General features: G+C 56.0%; 4 protein-coding genes across 4 annotated transcripts; 3 read left to right on the top strand and 1 right to left on the bottom strand.

Moving 5' to 3' along the window:
• The first annotated feature begins 305 nt into the window (after positions 1–305).
• On the top strand, positions 306–1,307 carry LOC128267509 (39S ribosomal protein L15, mitochondrial). Its single transcript, XM_053004359.1, has 2 exons — positions 306–457; positions 528–1,307. Exons 1-2 carry the CDS (start codon positions 356–358, stop codon positions 1,281–1,283), a joined length of 858 nt encoding a protein of 285 aa, XP_052860319.1. The 5' UTR covers positions 306–355; the 3' UTR covers positions 1,284–1,307.
• A 295-nt stretch (positions 1,308–1,602) lies between these two features.
• On the bottom strand, positions 1,603–6,560 carry LOC128269443 (protein artichoke). The gene is made up of 4 exons (XM_053006901.1): positions 6,397–6,560; positions 4,074–6,318; positions 3,621–3,999; positions 1,603–3,551 (listed from the first exon to the last, which is right to left on the bottom strand). The coding sequence occupies exons 1-4, from the start codon at positions 6,558–6,560 to the stop codon at positions 1,603–1,605; spliced, it is 4,737 nt and encodes a 1,578-aa protein (XP_052862861.1).
• A 6,878-nt stretch (positions 6,561–13,438) lies between these two features.
• Positions 13,439–15,240, top strand: LOC128267435 (L-threonine 3-dehydrogenase, mitochondrial). The gene is made up of 3 exons (XM_053004267.1): positions 13,439–13,785; positions 14,222–14,746; positions 14,810–15,240. The coding sequence occupies exons 1-3, from the start codon at positions 13,602–13,604 to the stop codon at positions 15,211–15,213; spliced, it is 1,113 nt and encodes a 370-aa protein (XP_052860227.1). The 5' UTR covers positions 13,439–13,601; the 3' UTR covers positions 15,214–15,240.
• Positions 15,241–15,478: 238 nt separating this feature from the next.
• LOC128269441 (caspase-1-like) lies at positions 15,479–16,392 on the top strand. The gene is made up of 2 exons (XM_053006899.1): positions 15,479–15,507; positions 15,573–16,392. Exons 1-2 carry the CDS (start codon positions 15,479–15,481, stop codon positions 16,390–16,392), a joined length of 849 nt encoding a protein of 282 aa, XP_052862859.1.
• The last annotated feature ends 344 nt before the right edge of the window (positions 16,393–16,736 follow it).

The raw sequence follows: 16,736 nt of genomic DNA, 5'->3' as shown, positions 1-16,736 counted from the left end.
TTACACACGACTTTCGCTTCCCGTGTGCTGCTTTGTTATTGTTATGAAACTACGCGCTGACAGCTGTTTCCGACTGACAGCTCTCGCACAGGGTGGTTCGGTCATTTTCTTCCCCAAAGTATTTCTTTCATTTAATGGGCCGAAAATAAAACCATTAAAGACATTTGTAACAAATGAATGGTTTTTCAAATTACGCATTTCATTGTAGCCCATTGAATCCATATTTAAATCAGCGTTGATTCGATACCGACCAAAAGGGTTAGCTGGCAACCCTATCGGGAGAAACGTCAACCGCACCGCGAACCGGATTCGTGTGTTTATTTATTGCGGCCACTGATCTGAATATTTTGTGAAAATGTCCGTGAAACATACCACCGAAAAGGCACTGCAAATGCTCCGGACGCTGCCCCGCGTCACGATCGGCAACATACGCGATAATCCACAGTCCAAGCAAAGGGTACGTACTCCGGCCCCCCCCCCCGGTCATTTGGTGCACTTTACATAATCAAAACAATTGCATTTTCTAGCAAAAGCGTGGCCGGGCACAACACGCCGGTGACAAACACGGAGCCGGTAACAAGGGATCCGGTCAGCGGCAGAACTACATGCGCCTGGGGTACGAGACGGGTAACACTCCGTTCTACACCCGGTTCGGGTACGAACCGTACTACAAAGGCCACCACCTGAAGCGTGAATATCCGCCGATCAGTCTGCATCAGCTGCAGAAACTGATCGATACCGATCGGCTCGACACGCAAACACCGATCGATTTGACGTCCATCTGCAACACCGGCCTGTTTGAGATCCGGCCCGATCGGCTACACTACGGCGTGCAGCTTACGGACGAAGGGGCGGACAATTTTCAGGCCAAAATCAACATCGAAGTGCAGCACGCCCCGGAACAGGTGATTGCGGCTATCGAGCGGAACGGTGGCGTAATCCGGACGGCCTACTACGACCCACACAGCCTTTATGCCGTAGTGAACGCGAAGAAGTGGTTCGAAAAGGGTGTCCCCATTCCGAAGCGAGCGCTGCCACCGCAGGATGCGGTCGAGTACTACACGGACGCCCGCAATCGAGGATATTTGGCCGACCCGGAACGCGTCAGCCACGAGCGGCTAGTGTTGGCCCAGAAGTATGGGTACGCGCTGCCGAAGATCGAAGAAGATCCACAGTACGAGATGCTGACGCAGGCTAAGGATCCGCGACAGATTTTCTACGGTCTCCACCCGGGTTGGGTGATCAGTTTACGTGATCGTGCGATCATCAAGGCGAAAGAGTAGAACGATAGAGCGATAGGGTCGAACATAAACACACAAGCATAGATACTGAAACGGTCTTCTTTTAATGTTCGATAATCCGATGCTTACGTGCACTACTCTTTATCTCAGGCCAGCAGGCGAGGCACACCGGTTGTACCGGCATCACCCCTCACCCGTTCCCTAATGTCCTATCCGCTAAAGCTATGAAATAACAAAAACAACAGCATGCGCCCTCCTGCGGAAGGTATCGCTCGCGCGCCCAGTGTCCCCTCCCAGTTTTGTCCACTACCTTTGGCAGAACCTAGCTTTGTGTGTGAAATCTGTCCCCAACCGGAAGTATTCACCATGCGGTGGCGCACCGGGCCACTGCTTGAATCGCAAGCAGCGAACCAACAACCACCCAACGCCAACCGCTTCCGATGGCCGACCCTCCTGCACTTCGGAAGCTGTTCAGTTCCAGCTCATCGAAATCGTAGTGCTGCGTGTGGTTGTAGTTGGCAAAATACCAATCCATGTCCTCCCGCTTGCGGATCTCATTCGCACTGTCTCCCGGCGGATGATGGTGACTCGACGGGGACAGGTCGATAATGTTCGGCGGTCCAAAGTGATGATCGCCACCATTGCTGCTGTCGGCCGTTGTTTCGATCTTCGGTATCAACCGTGGTGCCGTGCTGCCGGTGGTCGGATTGGGGAAGTACGGTGTCACCGTAGACACCACCGGCGAGGGGACCTTTTCGATCGTGGACTTGCCCGGCGGAGGACGGATCAAAGCCGACAGGGACGTGGGGGTATTGCTGGAACCATCGTAAAACTCTCGGCCGGGCATCCGGGTCAGATCACGCACCGTCGGGCTGGGCGTTGTGTACGCCTTATTGTACGCGTTCCCACCCGTCGGACCGATCGTTGGGGTGGCCAGTTCAATCGACAGTCTCGTCGTGACGTCACCCGCCGTCAATCCGGGCTTCGTTTCGGTTCCTTCGCTAGCGTTCAGGTCTTCCACCTCATCCCCTTCCTGATCGTCCCCGGTTTCCTCGTCCTCTTCTTCGTCTTCGCTCATTTCCGAATTCCCGGATGCCGTTTCCCCGCCGGTGGTGGTGACATTGCGCGCACCACCGCCGCGTACCACTTCCGGTGCGCTGGCATTCGATTCGTGGTGATGAGAAATTCCGTCCACAAAGTACGGGGCACTGTTGTGCGACGGTTTGATGGTGGCCTCGAACTTGTTCTGCTGCAGGTACCGGGTCGGTTCGGTGACCAGCGGTACCCGTTCGTGGTATTCCGTTGGCCAACGACCCGTGCCGGCCGCCGGTTCGGTGTAGTTTTGATTGATCACCTTCAGCGTGGGGTCCGTGATCGGAGTGAATCCTCCGACCGCACCGGGCAGCATGGGCGTAAAGCCTCCGGTCTGAACCTGCACCCCCGTGGCCCCACCGGAAGGCGGCCGATGGTACGAGGTCTGGAAGTACGGGCGATAGAACAGATTGTTTTCGTTCGTTGCGCCCGGATTTTTGTCCAGCGGATCGGCCGCCTGACCATGATTCACCGTGATCGCGTCCGTCTTCGGACCATCCGGCCGGAAACCAACTCCGTTCTGCTCCGGGTCACCCTGCTTGTTGTAGACCTGCACCCGGCCTTTACCGCGCGTTCCGATGCCACCCGGACCACCGGACGCCCGGTTGTTCGCATTGCGGCCTACTCCACCAAACATTTTGCCAATATTTAGACTGGGCAACGGAAGGCCGAAAAACGTGAACGGGGACGTTGTGTCGTGTGCGTCCGGTGGCAGTACACCCGGTCCCAGGAGGCCCACGGGTCGTTGGTTGAACTTGTTGTTGTTAAAGTCCACAAAGTTGGTGCTGTAGTTGGTGCGCCGCGAGTCCCCGGCGACGGGCGTGGCGTTCTGCGGTCGGTTCGTGTCATTCGGCAGTCCGTTCGGGTAGTCCACGTACTGATCGAAGAAGTAGTCATCCGGCAAGCCACCACCGGCCGGCCGATACGGGGGTCCCGCCGGTAGACCGGCTTCGTAGCTCTCCGGTCCACACTCATCGTAGTCCAGGGTCCGCACGAACACGTCGCCATGCTCATTGGTGAGCGGCAACCCGTTGCCGGCACCGTGGCCCAAAGCCGGATCCGTTCGCTGTGCGTTCTTCTGGCACTCCGTGCGGGACAGTCGCATATCCAGCAACATCTTGCCATCGCGACAACGCGGCCCCGGATAAACGTTGCTTCGGGTTTCCTGGAGCCACGCCAGGTACCACAGCATATCGCAGTCACAGTTCAACGGGTTTCCTGCGGGAAGAGCGAAACACAGGAATTAGTTAAGCCGGATCCGGAGTAGCATCCCGACCGGATCGCTACCGTCAACGTCGAAAATGGCGATGTTGGTCCGCAGGCTGCGGAACGTCTGCTCCGGGACACGGGACATCCGGTTGTTGCGCATACTGAGCACCCGCAGCCGGGGCATCGAGGCAAACGGTTCCCCCTGGATGCCACAGATCTGGTTTCCGTCCAGCTTCAGTTCCACCAGCCAATCGAGCCCACGCAGCGGGTTCGGGGTGATCTTGCGGATACCGTTCGCGGTCAGGTCCAACACCTCCAGGTTGCGCACGCTCCGCAGACCGACACTGTCCAAGCTGCGGAACTGATTCGACGACAGATTCAGATACACGATCGACGGCGATCGGTAGAAGCTGTACGGTGAGATGTACCGAAGATTGTTCTGCTGCAGGTGAACGGCCTGTAGAAAGAGGGAATACACCATCTGGATTAACGGCCACCAACCAACCTTGCACACCCCCCAGGGGGACTCACCTGCAGACTTGGGAGATCCTCGAAGACACGTTCCTTCAGCTCCGTCAGCTTGTTGTCCGCCAGCACCAACTCTTGCAGTTCGGGCAAGTTCCGCAACGCACCGTGCTCGAGTAGGGTCAACTCGTTGCTCGAAAGATCGAGGTACTGCAGCAGCGGCAGATTCCGCAAAGATCCCTGGTGCAGTTGGTTCACCTTATTGTTGGACACTTTCAGCTCCTCCAGGTTGCGCCACGAAACGAGCACGTTCGGTGACAGTTCCGTCAGCTGATTGTAGCTCAGGTCGAGATCACGCAGTTCCGCCAATCCGGACAGTGATTCCGGTAGCTCGCGTAGCTGATTCGAAGACAGATCGAGCGTCTGCAGCGATCGGCTGTTACGGAACGCTTTGCCCGATATATCGACGATGCTGTTGCGGGACGCGTCAAACTGTTCCAGAAACGCATTCGCGTCCAACAGATTGTCCACCAGCACCTCGATCCGGTTGCCCTGCAGGTTGAGATCGCGCAGATTCTCTAACGGACTAAAGCACCGCTCGTGCAGTGCCAGCACGCGATTGTCCTGCAAGTTGAGCACCTCCAGACGGCCGAGTCCGAGCAGGCTTCCGTCGTCGACGGACTGCAGCTGGTTGCGGGCCAGACTCAGCAGCCGGAGCTGGGGCGTTGGCTGAAAGACGGCCCGCGGAAGGCGCGTCAGCTCGTTGCCACTGAGGTCCAGCATGCGCAGGTTCGGCAGGTCCCACAGTTTGCTGGCCGGGGCCGGCAGCTGCGCGATGCGATTACGCTGCAGATTAATCCGCTCGACGGCCACCGGCAGTCCGGGAATGAACTCCTGCAACCGATTGTCGCCGGCGTCCAGCTCGAACATGTGACTAAGCTCCCGGAACGTGCCCGGGTGGATCAGGGTGAGCTCGTTCGAAGAAATGTTCACCGTCTCCAGAAGCGGCGTATGGCCGAATGCGCTCGGTTCGATCGCGGACAGTGCATTGCCGCTGATGTCGAGGCGCCGCAGTGACGGAACCCCCACCAGCAGATTGGGGTCCATCCGGCGGAAGCCGTTGTACGAGATGTCGATGCCCTTGAGACCGGGCAGGTTCCAGAACGGCATCGGGAGCTGATCCGTCAGGGAGTTGTTCTGTAGGCGCAGCTCCCGCAACCCGGGCATCGCCATGAACGCGTCCCGTTCGATCATCCGTATGCGGTTCTGGTTCAGGTACAGCTGCTCCAGGGTGCCGTGGCCGCGAAGTGCCCCGAACGGGATCGACTCGAGCTTGTTGTGGCTCAGATCGAGGAACCGCAGCATCGGCAGCGCGTCCAGCAGCGATCGCAGTTCCTCCACGCGCCCGATTTCATTCTGCTGCAGGTGCACCGTCTCCACGCCGCTCCCGGAGGCCTGCAGGAACGATTCCGGGTGGACGCGCCGCAGATAGTTGTTCTCCAGGTGCACCAGCTTCAGGCTGGGCGTCCGGTGGAACGCCCCGTGGAAGATCTCCGTGATGCCGTTATCCTGCAGGTACAGCTCCTTCAGCGACGGCAGATCGACGAAGCTGCCCTCGCCCAACTTCGCGATCATGTTGCGCTCCATCTTGAGCGTCTGCAGCGTGTGAATGTCCTTGACCGCCCGGCCAATCATGCCGGCGTCGGTGATCTTGTTGCCCGCCAGCTGCAGCGTCTTCAGCGCCGGCAACCCCACAAACGTGCGCAAGTGCACCCAGCTGAGCCCATTCTCCGACAGATCGATCAGGCTCAGCTTCGGCAGATCGTTAAACAGACCGCCCTCCAGACGCGTCAAGCTAGCGCTCCCCGTCACGTGCACCGTCTCCAGGCCGACCAGGTCACGGAAGTGCTGCGGTGACAGCTCGATCAGCGATCCACTTTGCACGTTAATGTAGCGCAGCTTGGCGAGGCCCGAAAAATCCGGCAACCGTTTCAGGTGCTCGCTCTGGATGGTGACCGCTTCCAGTTTGCGCAACCCACTCAGGCTGTCCCCCGGGATGCTCCGCAGGCTGCGTTCGACGATAAAAATCTCCACCAAACTCTTGTCCAGATCATTAAGCCATCCGTTCGATAGCCGCTCGAGTCCGTTGTGGCGCAGCATGAGCCGCAGCACGCTGAGCGGTGCAAACGTTCGGCCCGGGAGCGACGGTAGGAAGTTGTTCTCCAGAATTAGCTCATCGATCGGCCGGTTGATCGACTTCGAGACCGCCTTCAGACCCATCAGCACGCGAGGCAGATCGCTGTGGGAACACCTGTGGGAAGTCGGTCGGTGGAACCGAACGTCGGTTAGGTCCAGTCAGCGAGCGAAGGCAAAGGGTTCGCGAACTCACCATATCTGAATCTCGCTGCCTCGCTGTGAACATCGGCACGGCAGGATGATGTCCTGCGGCGGGCAAATGTTGTCCCGCTGGCCAGTGGCAAGCGTAACGCTGCTCCAAGCCAGCACGGCCAGGACGAAGAGCCAGCGAAATGGGGCTCCTTCGATCGGTTGCATGGTTATGGGGGTTCGACGTGTCGCGCCTGTTTATTCACCAACCATCGACGCAGGAGCTGCTGCTCATCTTCACCCAGATTGACTGACGCCGCTGTGAGACCTACGCCCGAAGAGAATGGAAAAAGGGGCCCTTTAACGTATGTCCCTAAACACCAGGAATAAAATAGCAACTTGTCCATAAACCTTTCTTTCGTGCAAAAAGTGTGAACAAGTTGCCAAGTGACAGTTGATTGCTAATATTCTCGAGAACGTAGCATGCTGCGATCGAATCATCTACACCCTCTGTGCCGACAATCCGTCTCAGTGCCTTGGGAGGGAAACGCAATCCGCAAACGTAAATACGAATGACGAATGGAACGACCGACCACCCATCACGTCCAGAAATTTGGGACGCCTTTCGAGTCGCCCTCTCCCCGGTGCTTAGGTAACGCTTCACGTTTCCACGCATAATTTTCCACGGGTTCTGCCGCTGCCGACCATCAACAAAGAGCAGGCGTCGGAAGCGATGGCCTTGAGGTCTTGTCTCGCTGGTCGCGCCCGGGTTGACCACAAGGTCTTAAGTCTTCCCAAAAAGACCCCCCAAGCGCGGCATTGTTGACATTGTTCGCGCGCCTGCGATTGGTTACGCAACGCGTTGATTGGTAGCGCACCCGACAACGAGCTTCATCCGGCCAGGCGGAAGAAGAGGGACAGACTTGAGACGATGAACCCGAGCCCGTTCGGGCCCGTTTTTGCTTCTGACGGGGAATGAAACGGCATTAGAATTGTGCAATGAAGCATAGTTCCGAAGCACTGGTCCGGGGTTAGGATTGGGCTCCGAGATCCGAGTCGGCACCTGAACACTCGTGCGCTTGAGCCGGGCAATGAAAAGGCTTCCTGGCCCCGCTTGCATCATCCGTCGTCGCGTTGGCCAACACCAGAGCAGGCTTATGCGCGTGACGCGTGCGCACCACACCCGGAACGGAAGCGCCCTCCGTGGCCGTTTGTCGGCCGTTGTTGTTCTTGATCAACCTTTTTGCATGCTGTCGCAATCCGGCCATTGCGCCTATGACAGGCCATCATGATGTTTGGCGGAGGTCGCAATTGTCCGGAGAAGGCGCGTCGTGGTCTCTCTTCACAACACACACACCTCTCTCGCTCTACATCTCTCTGCTACTTTTGCTTTCTCTCGTGACGGCGGGGGCACCCCTTGGGGGGTTGGGTGGGTGCCATATGCGCCACCCACTGCGCGTCGCCGCACCGTCGTCGTCGTCGTCACGGTCGAAGGATTCTCGCGTAAGACAGACTCTGCGCAACAATCGCCCGCGATTCCGAAGCCGTCGTTTTTTCACGCCAAATGGATTCGCGCTTTGGTAACCTACATTGGGCCCGCGCGGCACAGGGTGACGGCGGTGAAGGGAAGTAGCCTCCCGTCGCCCTCGAGGAACTTGCAATGGGGGGTACTTGCCGAGCCGCGGGAGGGAGGGGGGGGTGGGGGGCAGTTACAGAGGGTACAGAGCCCAGCGACACAGAGGAACCAGCCGCCGAATCTACTGTGTGTGCGCCCGCCATTGAGAGTGAGTCTGGTTTCGGAGGTCCACGCCGCGCGTTTGAAAGCGCGTTAAGGCGTCGTCGGCCAGCCGTGAAGGCATCGACTGGCAGAGGGCTTAACTTCGTAGTGGACAGCCGTCGTTTGTTCGAAGAGATGCGCCCGTGCGCTTCCACTTTCATGCGCAGCTTAGCGAAAACGGTGCGCGATCGTGAAGAAGTTGAATCGGGGGAATCTGTGGACCGGCGGAGATCACCAGCAGAGTGGTGGTCAGAAGCTCCTGGGAGCATCTGTAGAACAGCATAACTGTCACGCCCTTAATGCGACTATCACTGCGCGTCATACTCCATTTATGGAAGCCCGCCGATCCAGTTCGGCGATAATCGGCGTCTTCCAGGCCAGGGCTCCCTAATGGCAGCGCACCGCCATTAGACACGTGCTGCTGCTCGCACGCCCTTCCCGCACAATAATGAGCACCATTTTGTATCATCCAGGCGAGTCCTCGTGTTTACGCAAACGTAAATAATGTCTCCGCCGAACGGTGTCATCTCGCGCGCGCCATTACATAAAACGGTTCTCGGCGGAGTTCGGTTTTTGTTCCGTAGACCAAACGGCACTTCCAACTTTGATACGGTACGATCGCACACCGGTGCGCACGGGGTTCTGTGTTTCTTCTCACAAAACAATCACCAAAACGGACCGATCGGAAGATCGCCACCGAACGCCCCTTCGGTGTGGCGAATATATGACCCACGTGTCACGTGTCACGCGTAAATCATCTGCGCTTTCCTTTGACCCCCCATCGGGTCGGGGCGTGAAGGAAAGAAACTATTACCTCTTGAAAACCTGCCTGCCGTGGGGCTACTTCGGAAGGCTCACTTGTGGCCCCCGTTCAACACACACACACACGTTTTCGAAACTCGTCCGCACTCCTCGGCACGTTTGTAATACGGACACTGAAATGACCACTTTCTTCGGTTCACTCTCTCTCTCTCTTTCCCTTGGTGATCACTTTCAACGCACAGACGATACGGGGCGATCGGAATTGGTGATTCAACGCTCCCGGGATTCCTAATTACATCACGCGTGCGGGACCCCGAAAAATCCTGTCGGATTAATATTCACAAAACCCCTCCGCGGCCCCGATGATGGGCGCTTAACATTCACTTTACGGGTCTCTTCGCTCGGTCTTCAATCGCGCAATAAGCGATCCGTTCGAAAGGAGCTTTCGAGTGGGACTGACTCCGCCAGCGCTCGGGTGGAAAACTCCAGAGCCAGGCCGGAGCCGTTTTTCTTCAGCCCCACCGCAGCCGCAGCTCGGCTTCGGCCCCGGTGAGAGGGCTGGACCGGACCGGGTGGAAGAACCACCGATCATGACGGAGCGGCGCGGCGCGGCGTGGCACGGCGAGATTCATCGCTCAAGAGAGCGCGCGTTACACTTGCCTGGGCGCTGTGGCCTCATGCATAGATAGATGGATACGGTTAGGGTACGATATCCCCGTGGGTTTAGGTTTGGCGCAAGAAACAATGCATCGATTGTGATTCGCAACTGCAGCTCCCGCCGGTCGTCCAAACCCCGGCGTTGGCGTCAGGTAGGAGGCAAAGCGGAAAAACATGATCTTTTGAACGAGACAGCGGCCACGAGGTGGTTACTCAAAATGTGGCTCAAAGTATTTTTGCAAATTACAGCCAAGTGACTAACAAAGCAAAATCAAACCCAAATTATGACACTGAAATTGGAAGGCGATGGTCAGTGGTACCTGTCCAAAAGCGACATTTATGAATCTTAAGTCTTTTTTGGCGGATTTAGGAAGTTTATCTTAGATCCTTGGCATTCCGGAACGGCCCTGGTCCTGGCCCATCATCAAAACCTTCAAACCAGAGCCTTCTTGGTTTGTAAACTTACTAAATTACTATTATTACTAAATTTGTATTACTTACTAAATCCCGGTCCACACGTAACGATTTGACTGCTGCTTTAGTCTTTGCAATCGCATCGCACAGACAAATCGTAACGTGTGGACAGTGAAATTGCACCGACTTTTCTCGTTGTTGGCCATCGCCGCTGTTTTAGAAAATTAAAGCAGGCGAGCATTAATATCTGTCCAACTTCCATACATGTGTGCGTCTGCTGATGGCGGTTGTTTACATGTTGACGCGCGAGTTTTTTACGGAAATTATCGAAATTTAATCATTGCTTCGCTTTAAAAGCCATTTCCTCGAACACTGTGACCGATAAGTGAGCACAACGTATCCGGTTTGCGCCGCTAATCGTAATGAATTCGTATCGTGTGGACACTCCACAGATAGCTACTAACCGATAACAAATTTGATCAGGGCAGCCCAAAGTATCAGTCAAATCGTAACGTGTGGCCGGGGCTTAATACAAATACTTCCTCTACTGATTATGTTGATTTGCGAAAAAAGGTGCGTTAAAGCCTTAACAGGCGCGGCCTGCTGGGGTGATTCAATTGTGTCGTTGACAATGCTAATTACGGCAATATTACCAGCAGCGTCCGGAGCGTCCTAGTCATCCCCCCGAACACCTCCGCTTAGCGATGGATTTGCATTCTCTTAGGGGCCTCATTTTATTGTTTAGACCCTCCAGCCGCAGCGGCACGCAGCACACAGGAAACATTAGCCACGAGGAGGACACGCAAATTTTTCACGCTGCCGTTTGCTGAAACAATCGTTAGTCTCGTCTTCCCTAAAGACCGCCTTTCTAACGACACCGATGTGGTCATCACCCTGACGCGCGGGGAGCCTCAAATTCTGTTGTCTTGACGGCCAATGACAAAAATGGTGCCATTTTCAGCGGGGAAATGACGGGCGACAAATCTGCAAGTCTGCCGCGCCTTAAATACATCGCGCCAACGACCTCGCGCGCCCGGGTGATAATTGACCAGCGCCGCCCCACGCGGCAAAGACGCTGTCGCAATGAAGGGCGCTCTTTCTAAACAATGAATCCGATGGAATGAGGAAATTTTCATTTGACTCTTTCTTCACCGGCACCGGCCGAGGGCGTTGGTAGACCAAGCGCGTCCACCGGCGGTGCCCTCGAGATTCACGGCTAAGGTGCTGCCACTTTCCCAATCACAGTGGCTCATTATGCTCTCGGTGGCGTTCGCTTTAACAAAGCACCAACAATGCTGACCTCCAGTGTTTTTTTGACCCTTTCGGTCCACACACACACACAACGGCGGCATTACCTCATTAAGCTCCGAACGGGCTGTGGTGGGGCCGGATACGATCAGGGCCCTCCGGTTGACCATGATTTCGGGCTGCTGGGTTGGGTCCAATCAAGGCCCGGGATTCACTCATAAGTGCCGTTTGAATGGTAATTATGTTACAGGCCCTATTGTCACTTTGTTGGCCCCGCCGCGACATCAATTGGCTATTGAGCCGCGAGGCGAATCGACTAACGATCGGTGAGCGATCACGACAACGAACTGAACTGAGGCACTTTTCCGCGTGCGTTACTACATTTGAATCCAACACGAGTGAGGTCTCTTCCTTCTGCTGGTGGCCGGAGAATCGAGGAAGACCTTCCTTTCTCTAGGAAGTGGCGTTCTTAGCGGACGGCGATCATTCTGTAGCGCCCACAAGAATGTTCCCACACGTTCCTACTGCCCCCCAGTGAAGGCCACCGTTGTCTGTCACGAGATCATCATCGCGCGATCGCCAGAAGATGAATGTTTCTGGTCGGTTTACGGCGAAGTCTTCTGTGCGCCGTTCTGGGGGATAAGGTCAGCCCAATAAATCGCGGAATTGCGTGGCCGAGTCGTGGGAACCGAATGCCATCTAAATAACGACACCCTCGTGGACGCTTGATCCACTTGTTGGGCCCACCACTTGCGGGGCCAGGCGGTCAATGTCAGTCATCGAACTTGAGACGTTGAGGCAAGACAATTCATTTGTCAGCAGTCCAGTCGAGACAGTGCACCGGGCTGGCCACCGTTAATTATGTAACGCATGATGAATGGTTATGAGCGTCGAAACGGCAAAACAAGCGTCAAGTCCGGGTGCCCGAACGCGTCATGAACTTGTCAATCATTTCGGAGGCATCCCCTCGGAAGTTCAAAAATAAATTTCTCCGGCAAAGGTGCGCGTACGTGAAGCATGTACACGCGAGTGTCTAAAATTGGACCGGGAAATGCGTGGAACTGAACCTATAACGGGCGCTGGGTAACCTGGGTAGATAGCGGGATTTCAGATCATCATTAGCAAACAGTACTCTAATGACAGGGTCGGCTAATAGCACAGGATTCGGTTCTGAATTCCCAACGCCGCGAAGGGTGGTTCCCGCGGCCGGGTGTTTCTCGAATCCTTATCACATGTAGTGCGAGAACCAGAACCCAGAACCTCTCCCTGTTATGTCACCGCGACTGTGAATGCGAATCCGCGAGCGACAGCTAACTGTAACCCTGGCCCTGGTGTTTAAAGCCACCGTGCGGCACTTGCGGTCCCGAGACCCATCTTTAGATGCACCAGAAGAGCAGCTCCAGTTAGGGCACAATTTTCCACCCGAGTTGGCCCCACCAGAAGCCGAGCCACGGCGCCACACACCGTCGAGCGCGTGTGTCGTAACCGCGCGTGCCGGATATCTTTCCGGGAATCTGTCAGCTGTCTCAAGCGTTAAAACAATTGAACTCACATTAGGCAAGAGTCGTTGATCGCGTTTGATCTGCGCTTTGTTGACGGCTGCGGATTACGTCACCAGTCCTCCCGTTCCTCGATGACGTAACGGTTCGCGAGCGACATTTGGTCACCCCACAGCCCATAGTGCACGCGTGGTGCATCGATCGGCGCATACAAAACCGCGAACGGGTGTTGTGGTCCTTTTCTGGCTCATCGGCCGGGGTTTTCAGTGTCAATGCCAGGCGGCGCTCGATGGCGATCGACTGGCGAACCCGTTCTTGGTTCACGCGCGATACTCGCGATATTAAGTTTGGCGTCCGTCCGTCCGAGGCGATCGGCGAGAGAGCGAGACGGAAGCAGCATCGGACGATCGGACCATCATCGCCATCATCATCGTCGTGCGATGATGAATGCGCTGCCTTGGCAGTAACTTGAGTGTGGGACCCCCCATCCGTCCAGAGCTCCATCGATGGACGGCGTCGGCAACAGTGTTGCCCGCGAACGGTTTGGGGCGGCAGGAAGGACCGCGTGCCGGGTGCGTGTGCGGGGACCATGCGCAGCTTGACAACGCGCCACGCCACAAATTCGACCAAACAGAGGAAACGCAGCAACAGCACTCTCTCTCTCTCTCTGTCTCGTGCTCGTCCGGTAGTCCCCCGAGGGCCACAGGACCATCGTCGGGGCCAGCAGTTAGTCCCAAGCTGCGCCTCGATACCGACGGACTCGCGGACGTGTCACAGCGATTGTGTTGGAGATCCGGAGTCCGGATCACCGGATCCATTTCCTGTTGGCGGTTCACAGCTTCTTCGGATTCGGAGAAAGTGAGCTGCGTGCAATCTCGTTCTCAGTCACTGCTACGGCTTCCCGTCCAGAGGATGCTGCTGCGTAAAGTGACGTCAGTGATTGGCGCCTCGCTGCGCCAGCAGTTGGTGCGACAGACTGGCGGCCACGGACCCGAGTCCGCCGGGCCGGTTTTGCTTGCGGTTCAGCCTCCGGGCCAGCGACGGTGGCTCTCGAATGGTGGTCCGAAAAAATCGCATCCTAAAATCCTCATCACAGGTGAGTGGCGAACTGGCAAACGAACTACAGAACTGGCCGCACATGGCGCTATGTCGTCGGTCGGTGCGGTTCCGCCGCTAAATTGGATGCTCAATTGAGAGTAAAGTGGTAGCCGGCCAAGGTTGCCATGCCGATCGCAGTCGGAGAGAGCCGTTGCTAGGCAGAGTGTGCAGGGTAGTTTAGACGTTTAGTTGCTGACCTTATTCTCGCTCCACGCACGCTCTCCACACAGGCCGCAGTAGGCCAACTGTTTAATCAATGGGCACGGAGCGCTCCGACACTCCGGTTGACGGGTGACACCGACGAAGCGTAGCGCCTTTTGCATAATTTTGCGCGGTTGTCAGGCGGCTGAGAAAGAGGGCTTGGATCAGTTGGAGCATACGATGGAGTCGATGCTAATAATGATAGGTTACCGATCGTACCGATCTCCCCACAGGTGGCCTCGGGCAGCTGGGCGTGGAATGTGCCAAACTGTTGCGCAGCCAGTACGGCGACGAGAGCGTGATTCTGTCCGACATCATCAAGCCGAGCGATGCGATCGTGAACAGTGGGCCGTACATCTTCGCGGACATTCTGGACTTTAAGGGCCTGCAGAAGATTGTGGTGGCCCACCGCATCGACTGGATCATTCACTTTTCCGCCCTGCTGAGTGCGATCGGCGAGCAGAACGTCCCGCTGGCGGTGAGGGTCAACATTGAGGGAATGCACAACGTGCTAGAGCTGGCCAAGCAGTACAAGCTGCGTATCTTCGTGCCGAGCACGATCGGCGCGTTCGGACCGGACAGTCCGCGCAATCCGACCCCGAACGTCACCATCCAGCGGCCCCGCACCATCTACGGGGTGTCGAAGGTGCACGCGGAGCTGATGGGCGAGTACTACCACCACAAGTTCGGGCTGGATTTTCGGTGCCTCCGGTTTCCGGGTGTCATTTCGAGCGATCCGCCCGGCGGTGGCACTACCGGTAAGGGGCCCCTATCGCGGGGAGTGCACTGAAACAAAAACTGAACGATTTCACGCATTTCAGATTACGCGGTGGCCATCTTCTTCGAGGGGCTTAAGACGGGCAAGTACCAATGCTACCTGCGGCCGGACACGAGGCTCCCGATGATGTATATCGAGGATTGTCTGCGGTCGTTGCTCGAGTTTATGACCGCCCCGGAGGAGAAGCTGAAGCGCCGGGTGTACAACGTGACGGCCATGTCGTTCACGCCCGAGGAGCTGGCCCAGAAGCTGGTGGCCAAGCACATGCCGGAGCTCCACGTTAGCTACCGGCCCGATTCGCGCCAGCTGATCGCCGACTCGTGGCCGCAGATTTTCGACGATTCCGAGGCACGACGCGACTGGGGCTGGCAGCACAAGTACGACCTAGATAAGCTGGTCGACCTGATGGTGCGCGATGTATCGGAGAACTACGTCACAAAAGGATGACAATGATTGAGCGAAATTGAACGAATAAATTACCGATTTCACCTTAAAATGGTCTACTAACCTCTTTCTCGGAACCGCGTCGTACATACAAACGAATCGCGTGATAGGGATAAGAGGTCTTATCATCTGCTCATGATAGCGGAGTACGCTATCGGATAAAAAGCCGCTCGGGCCCTCCGCATCAGTTTCAATTCGCATTCAATCCCGACAGTTACACCGGCCAAAGATTGCCAAAAGTCGCATGGAATCCAATAAGAAAATAAAGATGGATCACGACGCAACGGATTCGGAACTGTAAGTTCCTGCTATTACCTACCATCCGTTAGGGCAAAAATCCCAAACCATTGGTCCCTTTTAAGGTACTCACCGCCATCCGACTCGTCGGCTGCCTCAGAGCCGAAGCTCTTCGTAACGTCGCCGCCTACCGATCCCGAATACAAAATGGATCACCAGAATCGCGGCGTTGCCATCGTCCTGAATCACACTACCTTCGAAGACCATCTGAATCTTCCGGCTCGTGATGGAAGCGAAGACCAAAAGGCGATTCACGATGCCCTGGAGAGGCTGCGATTCAAGGTTACCTCTCTCGATAACCGCACCGAGGCCGAGCTGTTCGAAAAGCTGGAGGAGGTCGCAAAAATGGACCACACGTACAACGATTGCCTCGTGGTGGTGGTTTTGACTCACGGCGGGAACGGCAAACTGTACGCCAAGGACGGTGCCTACACAGCGGAGCGATTGTGGAAAACGTTCGTTGGCAAGGCTTGTCCGACGCTCATCGTAAAGCCGAAGCTGTTTTTCATTCAAACCTGCCGCGGTTATCCGAAGGATTATAATGCATCGGCCCCCCCGAAGGATCCCGCGGCGGATGCGGTCGATTCGCAGGATTCGTCCGCCACTCGCCAGTACACCATTCCGACCATGTCCAATCTGTTGGTGGGATATTCTACGAACGACTCGAAGGACTCTTGGCGTTCGCCACACGCCGGTTCCCAGTACGTGCGCCTGCTGGCCACAAATCTGGACGAATACGGCCACAAAATGGATCTGCTGAATCTGCTGGCCCTCGTCGCAAATCAAGTCGACCGCGACCAACCAACCGGTGACCGGAAGAAACCGAAGCAAATACCTTACACTGTGTCGACGCTTACAAAGGACCTCTTCTTTCCTAAAAAATAGGATTGAATAAAACAAAGACCAATCTATCTTCTATCTTCTTCTTCTATCTTTCTTCTTCTTCTCTGTATATACAGTGTGGTCAAAAATACGTGCACATTTTGAACTAAACCTATTAGTTAACGTTAAAAACGTTTGGCCACCATTCGGCCATCATCGGCCAACGTTCGGTCATCATCGGCCACCGTATGAATGAATGACTAAGGAGCCATCGTAACCGTCGATGGCTAACGCCACCGAGATAAGGTGACCTATTGAATTTTTGGCGAAAGTGAAGCAGAGAACTTAGCCGACATTTGGCTTGAACAGGATGGCTCTACGTGCCGTACAACGACAACCACGATCGA

Source organism: Anopheles cruzii, chromosome 2, assembly GCF_943734635.1.
Source record: "Anopheles cruzii chromosome 2, idAnoCruzAS_RS32_06, whole genome shotgun sequence".
Taxonomy (NCBI): Eukaryota; Metazoa; Arthropoda; class Insecta; order Diptera; family Culicidae; genus Anopheles; species Anopheles cruzii.
This window is presented reverse-complemented; position numbering and strand designations above follow the sequence as displayed.